Source organism: Athene noctua, chromosome 1 (genome assembly GCF_965140245.1).
Source record: "Athene noctua chromosome 1, bAthNoc1.hap1.1, whole genome shotgun sequence".
Taxonomy (NCBI): Eukaryota; Metazoa; Chordata; class Aves; order Strigiformes; family Strigidae; genus Athene; species Athene noctua.
In genome coordinates, this window is record NC_134037.1 from 245547625 (window position 1) to 245561175 (window position 13551).

The 13551-nt window shown below is 33.4% G+C and overlaps 1 protein-coding gene across 6 annotated transcripts in view; it reads right to left on the reverse strand.

Annotated features, from left to right (window-relative positions):
- The window catches only part of IFT88 (intraflagellar transport 88), a 50836-nt gene that overhangs the window by 25667 nt on the left and 11618 nt on the right, over positions 1-13551 (reverse strand). For 5 of the 6 annotated variants that reach the window (XM_074932148.1, XM_074932113.1, XM_074932120.1 and 2 more), the window contains 10 exons: positions 13271-13375; positions 12032-12138; positions 11397-11507; positions 11067-11298; positions 9444-9514; positions 8907-8993; positions 6243-6342; positions 1712-1798; positions 873-1059; positions 194-302 (listed from right to left, as the gene is read on the reverse strand). In XM_074932148.1, the coding sequence (XP_074788249.1) occupies positions 194-302; positions 873-1059; positions 1712-1798; positions 6243-6342; positions 8907-8993; positions 9444-9514; positions 11067-11298; positions 11397-11507; positions 12032-12138; positions 13271-13375 (1196 nt within the window). Of the gene's footprint in view, positions 1-193; positions 303-872; positions 1060-1711; positions 1799-6242; positions 6343-8906; positions 8994-9443; positions 9515-11066; positions 11299-11396; positions 11512-12031; positions 12139-13270; positions 13376-13551 lie in introns of all 6 variants that reach the window. The other variant, XM_074932106.1, reaches the window with a different exon arrangement.

Genomic DNA, 13551 nt, shown 5'->3' on the forward strand with positions numbered 1-13551 from the left:
AAATGTCTAAGGAGGTTGTAAGTTCTGTTCTTGTTTTCACAAACATCAGAGAATGACTCCATGCATGACCATCCTCATCATAATGAATACTACATTAAGTTTCTAAGTCATTGTGTCATGATTGAAACACATATTTCAGATTAAAGGAGTTTACTAAAACCACCATCCCTTATCATAATCCAGAAAAAGATACATGTTTGCTATCTGGTGAAGGACTTGAGCACTATTTCGAAGGATTGCATGGAGTTTCAGAAAACAATCCAAAGCTTCATCTATTCTGTTTAACTTCTTGTATGTTAAACCTAAAAAATGAAGGTTACAGTAAAAGATTACTTCAGCATATTAACTGACAGAATAACCAAGAAAAATTAAGTAGGAACATGGTACTCGGAGGCAGTACACCTGCCTTGATATTGATGGACTCTATTCATGAGAGCCATGCTTATAATTCTTACTAGCTAGTATTACTTAACCAAACTGATAAACACAAGAAACAAGAATCTAATCAAAGACCAAGAACATATGTAATCTCATTTTTTGAATAAGATGAATAAGGGAAGAGGAGGGTTTTTAGAGGGGAATGACTCATGACGGTTTAATAATGCTAAAATTGGTATATTGGTATTAAGATAGCAGAAATTTTCATCTTCAAAGTGACTTAAACATCTGCAGTTACTAGATGACAACACTGGTATTTTTTTGCAGAACAGATAGGAAGTACAAATTAACACCTTGCTATAACATAAATGACTCAATAAAGAAATAGTAATTACTATATATTTCTATACAAGAAAACTTTGAAAGCCAGATTCTCAGAAACACTAGTGTGTCCTTTAGACAAAAGCTAAATCACAAAAGCACCTTGGGCTTACCAAGATTATAAAGTGCTTCAGTGCAAGAAGAATCGTTCCTGAGAGCTTCCTTATAAAACTCAGCTGCTTTTTCAAAGTCTCCGTTTGCAAAAACAGTATTTCCTTTGTTAGTTAGAGCTGCTGGATTGTACCTATCAGAATTTACAGCTAAATCTGCATAGTTAGTTGCTTGTGCCAATTCATTCTCCTGCATGAACAAAACAAACACTGTATTAGTAATTTGTCAGTCAATTTTCTTGCAGCCGTGGTTTCTTACAATTAATATAGCGTAATTTCAAAAGATTGAGGATGAAAAAAGCAATACATTCTTCAGTTCTAAATATTCCTTATATGTTTGCGTAAGGCAGATCATCTTTTTTAGGTTTCAGAGAACTTAACTCTTGAGACATGTTTTGCCACTCTGTTCCATTCAGTCTGGAAGTTTTCTTTATTGCAACAAAGTGGTATTTCTTTAAAAAACAAAATAAATCCCCATATCTTACAAGCTTCATACACAAACACACCTGCCTAACCTACATACTTCACATGTTCCTCAAGTTCAGCCAGGGTCTTCAGGACTTGAGTTTTAAATGCAGCTGCTGAGCTTCTGCACAAATCACACTGCAGGCATACAAAATTCTGTGACCTGGGGCTCCATCTCACTCTCCCTCCCAGCAACAGGATACAAAGGACATGCTCCAAACTTCAACTACAGCCAAGAATGAGTGTTTCAGAATAACTCCTCTAACAGCCAGCTTCTTGTTGTTTATTGAGATTATTTAGACAGACACAAAAATTGCTACAAAGATACAGAAGTTGCTACATAAACTGCAGCTAACTGGTTTTGTTGAAGCACTTACCAAATAATAAAGGAATGAAAGGTTTGTTGCAGCTGCACTCTTTACTCTGCTATCCTTTTTTTCAAACATTTTTAAAGTCTCCAGTGCCTAGAAATAATTTGGAAACAATTTACTTCCCACAACTTACATAATTTGGAAACAATTTACTGAAGCAAATTTATACCAATATTCTTTCAGAAAGCACTGATAAACTTCACAGTAACAAACAGCTAAAATTACCAACTCATATACTCACATACATGATAATTACTAGAGATTGTAACACATGCTTGTAAGCATGTACACACAGAAGTATATCTATGTATTATACATAATATTATTCTTGGTCACAAAGTTTCAATAGTATTAGCTATTTATTACTTCTTCAAAATTTAGATTAGATATGGCTACCTTGAAGTACACAGATATCTGACAATGATACATATACAAAAGTTTATATTATTTGCTTTTAATCTGTCAATTAATTAAAATTCTCATCATATTTTTCCAGTTAAGTGAACAAAAAAGGACTGACTAAAACTCTTATTAAAAAGCTGAAAAAGTACATGCTATATAAAAAAAAATGCAAGACTTGTGTAATAAGATGACAGCTATCTAAGTTTAGGAAGTACTTAAACATGAAGACTGAGGCCAGAAGATTTATTTTTTTTTTTTTTAAGACTTTTACATGAAAACTAAATTTCATAAACTTCAAAATAAAGACATTTATGGACAAAACTTAAACAAATTTATAGCTAATAAACTATCAAAGCAACTTTGAAATAAAAGACAGCTTTGTTTTTTCATTGACTATGTGGTAACATTGTAACAGCAGACTAAATTATTAAGAAAATCTGGCTTCTTTACACTAAATATTTATATTAATTACACAAACCTAGAATATCACAGTGAGCCCAGTTTCAACATCGATTACAACACAGATGTGGCAACCTCAATTTAGCCATCAACATTAGTTCAAAAGTTTCTTTCTTCCTTTATATGAAACCTATAAGCTGCTGTTTACATATCAAAGTGAATGCATGATACCATATGTGGAATGCCAAAACAAACATAAAGGAAACAAGTTTTAACTGACTGTCATACATACTGTTTTTACAGTTACTTTACACAAAAAACATGACTGTACTAATGACATGTAAAATGACTAAGTATATACAGCTAGATGTAGTCCATTAATTTAGTCAATTACTTTCCACCCAAGAACTATGAACTACTAAAGATCATAATATTCTCCTAATAATAGAAGATTCTCTAAAGAAATACACTGATTTCAATCAAGAATAGCACTTCAAAAGTTAGGCTTTAGATTTTGTGGTCTCTGAAATGCAAGATTTCAACTAGGATAATTTTAAACTTTTACATACATTTGTGACTTTCTCCAAAAAAAGAATGGTCCTAAATATCTACAGATGTAACACTACTTTATCTGAGATATTTTACTCTTAAGCAAAGACTTGCTTTTTTGAGTAAAAGCTGTGCATTTCTTACAATGGAATTAACTTTTATTGAACTTAGAGCTACATAGTTCAAAGTCATTTTCTGAAAAGCCATTTCCCATTGTAGCTGATTCATTTACCTTTGCTTTTACTGCTAAATGGCACCTTTAATGACAAAAATTGGAGTGGAAATAATATCTTTTTCATGTATAATGAAAAATTCATAGAAGTCTGAACTCTGTTAACTTACTGGTAAATTATGCTGCAGGTCTCTTGAACCATTTCAGCAATTATGAACCCTATGATGAAAATCCATAGCAATAGTCCTTTTGCTCTTGCAAAGTTGAAATGCTCCACTGTATCATTAGCTAAATTTATATATTTCTAAATAACTTCTAACTTCTTAATCCCAACAATAACAATTACTTAGATTCAACAATCAAAACACAGATTGTCCAAATTATTATTATGTGACATGTATTCAATGTACCTAAATTATTTGCTTACAGAAATTAAACTTCAAAGCAGCTTGCCTGACCCAAGCAGGATCTGCCAGAGATGTTAAGGACTTGCATGGCTGACCTGCAGAACTTCCTTTTTAAATTAATTTTTGAAGTTTTTCTTTGAAATTAAAAAAACATTCAAAATCTCATACACAAAACCCCTTACTAATAAAACACAATCTGCACATATTATGGTAATTTCCACCCTGAATTTATTTATTTATCTTTTTACTAGGACTGTTTTAAAATAACACATTACGATAAGCACATAGTTAAGCCCATTATAATTACAACAGAAATTCTATTTCAATTCTTTTTTGAAACACAATAAAACTTTTAGCCTTGAAACTGAATGTTTCAAAAAGTTTCCATTCTTGTTCTTCAGCCAAAGGTGTGTTGAGCAGGTGGTGAGTTAGTAAGTGTATGAACAGACAGACAGGATGAATATAAGTGGCAGCTGCAGTTTTATTAGGAAAAAAAAAAAAAAAAAGACGACCCTGCAATCACCATTCTGCCATCCCACTCTACTATTAAGTAGTTCCAGTGCAGGTTAAAGGTCTTCTATCACATAATCAAAATAAAAAGAGCGTCTTCTCCACTTACTCCTAACTTCCAACACGCTTCCTTCTCCCTCCACTGGAGTTATCCACAGAAACATCACCAACAATCTCTGTATCTCATTTTACCTCTGAGAATTGATTTTTTTTTTTAACCTATACTGGATACTAACTGGAAATCACAAAAAATTACCATCAAAATTGAACATTCTTGAGATCATATGACTGTTTATCTATCTGTAACACAATCACCCTCCAAAAGCTGTCATCAGTAAAGCTACTAGATTTGCCCCACATTTTACAAACTCTCAAACTGCTTCCTGATCTCAGAATAATTATCAGTCAGACATGCAGTATAATAATGGATCACTGTTTTGCTGTATCTACAGGGAAGGAGAAGACAGGACAGACAGCAGGAGCAAGAGCTGCTCAGGAAACCAGAAGAGCTTAAATGTGAGAAGGAAAATGGTCTAAAGTTAAGCACGTGGCCCTTTGTGCATCCCTCCAAGCTATGGGAAGGTAAAGGACCGTAGAAGCTAACAGAGGTATTCAGTTCAGCTCTAAATCTGCTGTATATGATCTCTCATACTTCTTGCCATTTGTAATCTGGGAGTTGCTATATTCATTCTTATTCAGCATCACTATCATTGAATGTACTGAACAGTGCATGTTACAAGGAAATTGAACAAATCCTGTTAGATATCTGAGCTGCTTTTTGTTCAGATTAAGCTGTTTTCCAACTGCTCACATTTCAAACCAAGCTTTTCTTCCACAGGCAAAAATCACAGGACAATTTTAAGGAAAACCCAGTATAAATTGTCCCACAACCTACAAAAATTTGACTAAGAGCAAAACATGCACTTGTCTTAAAATAAAACATTGTAAGAAAGCTGCACATTCACTTAGATAATACCAAAAACTTAAACATGGTAAGTTTTGTATTAATTTATTCAACTACTTTGGCAGTTTATACACATAGAAGAGCAAAGCTACAGTTAACAGCCTTCTGTACTTATCAGAAAGAGATTGGTGATGATTTTTAACGTGAAGGTAGTTCAGCATAAAATTCATTGGCAGAAATTTGTCTTAACTAGTGACTGGGTGGCCAGTTGAAGAAAGATATCTTCCCTACATAAACACGCATAAATAATTTACATGTAGCCAAAAGTTACATCACATATATATTTTTAAAATGCAACAAAACAATGAAAAGGGAACATGTAATAATATGAACAATAAAAACCATAAAATCACAAAGATTTTCTTAGATCGATCTTGTGAGCTTCTGCCAGTTAATGAATTTTGAGCAACAAGCTATAGTTTTACTTGGAAGTACCAATACTGTATCTTTCCTATGACCTTGCTCACTTGCTAACTTACTCTGTGGCTTAAACTGCTATAATATCTTTTCAGTAACTGTGATTCATCCTAGCCCTCTCTGTCCTCCAGGGATGCAATCTTTCATAAGAGATGCAGAACTGTCCAAGCAGTATCTATCCTGAGCAGATACTTAGTTTAATTCCAGTTTGTATTGACTGAAGTTCAAGGTCAGATTATAGTATGTCAGGGAGTGCTGTAGTACATAGGGAACAGTGAGAATACTGTAACATAAATAATAATAACACATATGAAGTGCACTTGCCTATATTTTGGTGTTATAATAAACAAAACTGAGAAAAAGATTCAGCTCGCACTGATGAAAACGCCTCCATGTTCATTAGCAACATGGTTTCTAGGCTCTAATGACTGTACTGACTACAGTTCCATTAACTGTAATGACAGCTTGGACACCCAGTGAAGATAACTAAATTTTTACATGAACTGCATTCATTGTAAGTTCTGTGGCAGAAATTTCATTTAGATAAAACTCATCTCTTGACAGTTTTTTTATAAAGTTTATAAAGAGCAGCATCAATATAATAACCATTATGTTTGCATAAATCATTCTTTCCCTTGCTGAAAAATATGCTGGGGCTAAGAAAGGTATAATCGACAATACAGTATTAAAAAATAGCAATGTGAAAAGTTACTATACCTGGTTAAAATCCTGCTGCCTCAAGTAAGTAGTGGCTTTATTTATTTCCAGGTCATTGGCTAACTCTACATAGTGGGAAGCTTTTACTACTTCAACACACCTGCAAACAAAAGAAAGCCATAAACAAAATGCATCCGTGCAAATGTCGCTAAGTTATATACTTATGCGGCCAATTTGCTTTCCAAAACAAGCTGTTCCTAGATATTCTTTCTCTACAGAGGCGAAGAGCACTTTGATTAATAATACGTGAAAAAAAAATTTTATTCCCACAATCTATCTTAATACTACTATCTCTGTTCTCATTTTTTTTTATTCAGCTGCTTAAATATCATGTTAATTTCCATCACTTAAGGATACTTGATGTCAGATACTAAGATAATTTTTCAAATAATTTTCTCTGGATACGTTCCATCAGATGATTTTTCAGACCTCATCTCCTGTTGCATATAGTACCAAGCCCATCAACCAGCTTAGTGAACAATGCCAGAGACTACAGATTGTGTCCCTGAGCTACATAATAATACTAATCATAATAATAATCCTCTTTCTGGTCATCCCCCTGTTACTTTTGGTTTAGGGTCTTCTGCAAAATGAGGGCAGAACAGAACACAGCAGACAGTTCTGATGTTCATTCACAGACACCATCTTCCAGGGTTTGATGTGGTTTACTTTAAAACTGCCTAATCATTTGGAGCAAGACCTTTATTTATTGTATGCATATACCGTTCTCTCAAACTGTTTGGAATTAAGCACACTAAATGAACAATTTTGTGGGTGCTTCTTTAATCCCTTCCACTTTTTTTTTTTTTTTTTAAGGTGGAAAGCCTTTTTCTTTTCTTCTAATAGTTGGCTAATATGCCAACAAAAGTTTAATTTAACAAACTGCCTACTGCTATAATGAGGTTGGCACATGGATAGTCTCTATACAAAGTATACAAATGCCTTTTGAAGTTGGAGGAAAAATTATATTGAAAAAATAGCAATTTCTGCAAAGACATCTATAGTAAAAGTCAAAAAATAGTTTTCAATTGTTACTGTTAACATCTTTTAACCATAAAATGCACATAATGAATATGACAGAATAGTCCCAAGATTATGTCACATTTTAATTAAGAAATCCAAAGATTATTTATCCCCATTTTATTTCTGTAAATAAAATTAATCTGTTTAAAAGCACACTTAATACTCAGAGGACTCATAACAAAGTATAGTGTTCGGAAAACCAAGTTCAAACTACTTATAAAACTTCTTCCCTGGGCTTGAATACCTCAGCCTAGAAGAAAAAAAATAGTAAATCTGTCCTGATACACACAAAACAATCCCACACATCTCACCAGAAGCCGTTTAATTAGCCAGAACAGAAATGAGAGTCTTTTACTTCATGACAAGTATTTTGTGGATAGCGATAAGGAAACTGAGCATCTGACAACCTTTTCCAGTTTTCTTGAACAAAAGATATAGAGCAAACAAATCTGACCTACTCGTGCTAACACGTTATAAAGCAGCAAGCTAATTTCACAAGACATCCCGTTTAAATTCTGGTAAATCACAATGGCAAAAGTAGGGAAATTATAAGATTATAATGATTATTAAATCATCAAACACCACCTTGTGGACTCTAGCAGACTAAACATGTCTGTGTGGGAGATTATTTCATGTTAGTATAAACATCTTCATTAGTAAATTATAATTATATGACCTGCAAAATTTGAAAATAATCCTAACTGGAAAAAAACAAAACAAAACAAAAACCAGGTAAAGGAAAATTCTCTTTTCCCATCCGTCTTCCTTCACTTCCCAAACACTGAACATAAGCAATGTTGTGGCTGTAGATACACAATATTTGTTTGTGTACATGTTATTTTCCAATAATATTATTAAAAATACCGAAAATATCGAAGTCCTTGTAATAAAAAACTAAAAAATAGTTAAAAATACATCTTGAAAAGTTATGCTAATAATTTTCATACTGTCCTTATAGGAAGCGTGTCTATTTTATTTTGGTTTAAAGAGAAGAGTATTCTGCTGTAGAAAATACCACAGAAAGCAAAAGTTAAGCTGTAAATTGAAGAATATAGTGGATAAAAAAAGTCAAAATGGTGAACTGTATCAGCAGCCTATCACAGTATACATTTGCATAAATGTTTAAGAAACAGTAGATTAAGTCTGTATTTATTAAGTTTATAAACAAAATGCAAATAAACTTTTCAAATAATATTTAGATTCCAGTGTTTTATATCATGACTCTATGGAGTGATGAAAACTTCTTAGACACCCCAAGTCTTCATTATGCTATCTTCAAATTTACAGTAAAAAGTAGTGATCATTGCCTTAAACTCTTAAATTTTCAAATTTAATTTTAAAATTAAATTGAATTTTGAGAAGCTCTTTTTGTGCTATTACAGAACAGTTCAAAATGTGTAATTAGCGGTTGAGTTTCAGTGATAAATGAAGTTAATTTTTAACACAGAATAGACTCTAATGCTTTGTTTTGTTCTTCTCGACAGCGTTATGGAGGCAAATTGAAAATAGCCTGGCCACGATGTTTGAGATTTGCAGCAAATGATGTTTCCCAGGCTGTTTATTTTCGTGAATCTGGTTTCATTATCAGCACAAAGGATTGGCATATAGTTTAGAAAAAAATAAGCCCTGCTTGACTCTTACCAGTCATAGCCCACTGCAAAAGATGTCTCAATTACTGGTGCAATGAGTTTAGCAGCTGTCATGATGTATTCCTCTGCCATGGATTTCCTAAGGGAAAAAAACCCAATACACAAGCATGTCACCATTTCAAAAACATGTCTAGAAAAATAATCAAATCTTGTTCTGGCTTCAGAATTCAATCTAAACAGTCCCCTGCTCCTGCTACTGCCCTATATCTTGATTAAACTCTCGGTTTTTCTGTTTTTCTTTCACTGCACACTGTAGTTCTATTTTTTAAAAAAAACAATGCTGCAGGTTTTAAGCAGTGTAACCTATAGCTGGGGTAGATATCTGGTAGATATATCTGGGGTAGATATTCTAATTCAGTGCAGTACACTAAACTGAGTGATCCCACTGGTTCTTCCAAGCATGTTCTTTCGTAAGAATTATGAGGACACTTTTATAACAAGAGCTGTGGACATGTGAGAAGACTGACAATGCTTTCAGGAGCTAAAATCCATGGCACCACAGTCAAGAAGGAATAGATTCCACCATTACCTCTCACGTTCTATTTGTCTTAAGCTGTCATTTTTAATGGCTTCAATCAGTAGATTTGTATGTGGATCATCCTGGATGGGGACAAAACAACTGCAAATTATGACAGTATACATACATTTTAATTATTTTACAGACAATATGACTGTAAACATAAATTGATGCAAATTACATAGACAATAAAGTCAGTTATTTACTTTTCATGTTTCAAAAAGCTAGCTTCAGTTTAAAGTACTTTTCTAACCACAAAATCTGAATTTGGCGTTACAACTACTTTAATCCTGGTTTCTGCTTGTGTATGCGGTCATAGCTCACATTAGGGTTGTTAACAGATATAGTTAATGTCACGTGTATTAGACTAGGAAGGCTGCAAATCACAGTGAGAATACTCACGTGCTTAAAAGTAAGAGCATGCCTAAGCATTTGCTGAACTGCAGCAGTATTCAGCACATGAGGGCTTGTGCTGCCTTCTCATTACAAGCACTCACATGATCATCTTTGTGGTTTCTATCACATATCTATGTTAGTTCTAAAAGAAGTAATGCAAGTATGCTGGGTAGCCACCCCTTCCTCATTTATTGGGGACAGATTATAAATTGATACAAAATAAAGACCAGAAGGAAACTTGTGATCTTTTCTCTAACCTCTTCATAACAAAACACAGAACTTTAAATGTAAAACTATAGCTTGCCTATACTTAGAAAGAACTTCTACAGTCTAAAGCCTTTCTTCCAGTGAATGATCTTACATAGCCTTCAATTAATTAATTTAATGACCCCTACTGGTACATAATTCTTAATATGAGAAATTAGATAGATATATCTCAATTATATATGCAAAGATATATAAGAAAATATATACATATCTATCAATAAATATATATGCTTCATATATTAAATTTTATTTGCTTATACTATGACAAGAGGAGGTAACAGCTACTCTTAAGCTGCAGATAGTTGGAAGACTAATTATATCTTTGATCTTTAGGACTGAAAAAGGAAGCTTTGCATCACTGACAAAGAGATTGATAAGAGAATATAAAGGGCTTGCCTTGATCTTTCTATAGAGGACCTTTCTAGGAGGGACCCTAAACCTGTTAATCACTTTATCCTGTCTAACATCATGAGCTGCCTGTTTCATGATACAAAGGAAGTCCAGTTTCCAAAGTCTAATAAACTAAGTATGTGTAAACTTTACTAAAATTTTCTTCTGTAAAATAACACTACAGCATTAGAAGTTTTATTAGCACACATTTGAGATAACTCATTGCTTTCCTCCCTTTATTTTAGCTTATAAATATTGTATTAAAATTTTATGTAAATAAAGGTGGTAAAGCAATAATTGAGCCATGTAAGTCAGCCCAGATAATTTCAATAAAATCATTATGAAGATAATCATGCAGTATGGATTTTATGCACATCATATCTTTTGAGGAAAAAAAGGATTTGAATGTTCTCATTTTACACCTCTGAGCAGTACTGCCACATTAAGTACATGCCGGTAAAATAACCACTTATTTTAGACATGTAAATACACATTAATTCAGTACAGTCCAAATGCTGAATGTCTCCCCCCCTTACTCCTGATTTACCATACGAAGACACAGTTTATTTTGTTCAAACTTACATTTGGTGAAATGTATTTGTCATCATAATCCACTTCCAAGGGAACTGCAATCAGTTTTTGGAAGGCTTTTTTCATTTGCTCACCATTTCCAATAGCAAAATAACATAGGATCAAGTTGAAGCCTGCCTTCAGGTTTGGGGATGTGCTCATTATATGTTCAAATGAAGAAATGGCATCAACATATTGGCCAGTTTTAATAAATGCAACTCCAATATTTTGCATTATTTTAATCCTAAGTAAAGAAATCAGGATTAGGTTATGTTTTAACTATTAAGTCATACTGTATCCAAAACTGGTATTTCAGAACCACGTCTAGTAATAGAAACTCACCTCATCTCTTTGTGGACACTAGGAATTTGGTCTAGAGCCATACGGTAGAATTTGATAGCTTTGGAATAGTTTCGTTGTTTTAAATATATATTTCCCATATTCACCTTCAGTCTACCTATCAAAAGAAGTCAAGGAATTACAGCTTTTTAAAGCATAGTTACAGCATTTTAAAATTGAAAGGAAATTAAGTAGTAATGAAACCTAGAAAAGAACTAGATGTATTTTGATTGTGAATTGAGGGATGAGGTAAAGATTATTGACAGTGGTCTGCAGGAAGACAGCTGCAAATAAGCACCTCTAAGAAAAGTGCACTGTAGGAGTCTTAAAGATGTGCAAAACACTAAAAGCAGCTTTCAGTAGGGGAAAGCTGAGTCGAAAGAGAAAAAGTTAGTATTAGACAACACAGCGGTGTTGCATGAGAAAATTATACATATGGCTTATGGGAAGAAAAGACTTCATGAACTGGAGAACCAAACCATGTTAAGTTATACCAAGTCAGAGATTGTGAGTATATGTCATCCATTCTGACTGACAGACATGAGGGCTGAGATCTCTACAAGTCAACACCACACAGATGAAGTCTTCATTTTGAATGCCTGACTATCAATTTTAATCTATATACTTGGAAATATAACCTACCTCCATTGCTGAACATCTTATTCTTCACTATAACTTGGTATGTATTCAGTGCTTCAGCATACATTTCATTAGCAGCATACTGACTGGCCAGATTGAAAAGAACCTATAGAAAAATGGAATTACAGGTATAAGAAAATACGTTGCTCTCTCAACAGTAATAAACTTCTACCAGTTTTAAGCTTCCCATCTTTAAAGCTCCTTTATTCTTGTACATTGACATAGAGAGAACAAGTTTCAAATCTACTTATTTTAGGTAATTCTTTTATATTTGTACTTAAATAACTACCATTAAAATTCATGCTAAGTGGGCCTTAGACCTAAGTAAACACAATGTTATAATGCAAGGGTATTAAAAATCATTCATACAAGGTAATTCTCAGAAACTGTGTGTAATTTATGACTCCCAACATGTGGGAAACAGTCCTACTACCTGTGGTCACTCAGTTTATAGAGAGAATTTTTCCAAACTGCTGTTTCAAAACAGAAGTTCTGTTGGTATCAGGTAAAATACCTCCACATTTTTTCCCCAGTTTTACTCTGACGTTCGCTGTAAAATAAATTACTATGTCTGCCTAATTCAATGTATTCATTGTTAATAATTTTCTCTACAGCACTACCTGGAGTACAACTTTAAAATTCCCCCTAAGTAGGTTTATGTATGTTGTATCCTTTTTTTAAAAAAAGCCTACCATTAATCTGAAAACCAGAATGTAAACGTAGATACCAGCTTTAAGATTCAGGATTTACGAATATTAATATACACTATTTCATGTAATATTCTCTGTCACTTTATGGTTCAAGTTAAAGGCAGTGTCTGATTTCTCCTGTTTGCTTCTCTTGGCATGTTACATTTTCTAGACTGTTTATTTTTGAAGTACATGGTTTACATCTATTATATTTTGACATGCATGTTTTGCATGTGAGTAGATAGGTGGAATAGATGTTCATGGGCATCCTTCTTCACTTAATGTTGACTATGTGGTTTCTCTGGTACTCAAGATAGGAATAGTCGAGGGAATAGACTTGATATAAATGTATCTTTGCAATTCAATGTTAAGTTTTTAACTTTGAGGAGTCATTCTTCATAAACTTCCCCTGCCCCCAAAAGTAGACTGTATCTGATATGATACACTGCTAGGAGCATGACAATACACACACAGAGCAAACACTGAAATGTCTCCTTAGGAAGTTTTTTACCAACACCTTTCACTCACTGAAGATTTCTAAACACTTACTGAGTAAGTGAGGTCTAAGTTGATGTTTTGTGGAGTAGCAATTTGTTCACGTTGTCTCACCAACACTCTTTCCTTTCTTCCAGCCTCTTTTGCTTTTTCCAGAGCCTTAAATAAAATACTAGAATTTATCAATGCCTTGAATCTTACTAACCCAAGGCGACAAAAATACATTCAAAACAATGATGTCCATCTTTTTTCAGATGCACAGACTGTACCCAATACCTGAAAAGCAGCAACATAACCCACAGAAAGTTTTTAATTAGCAATAAGCAGACACATAG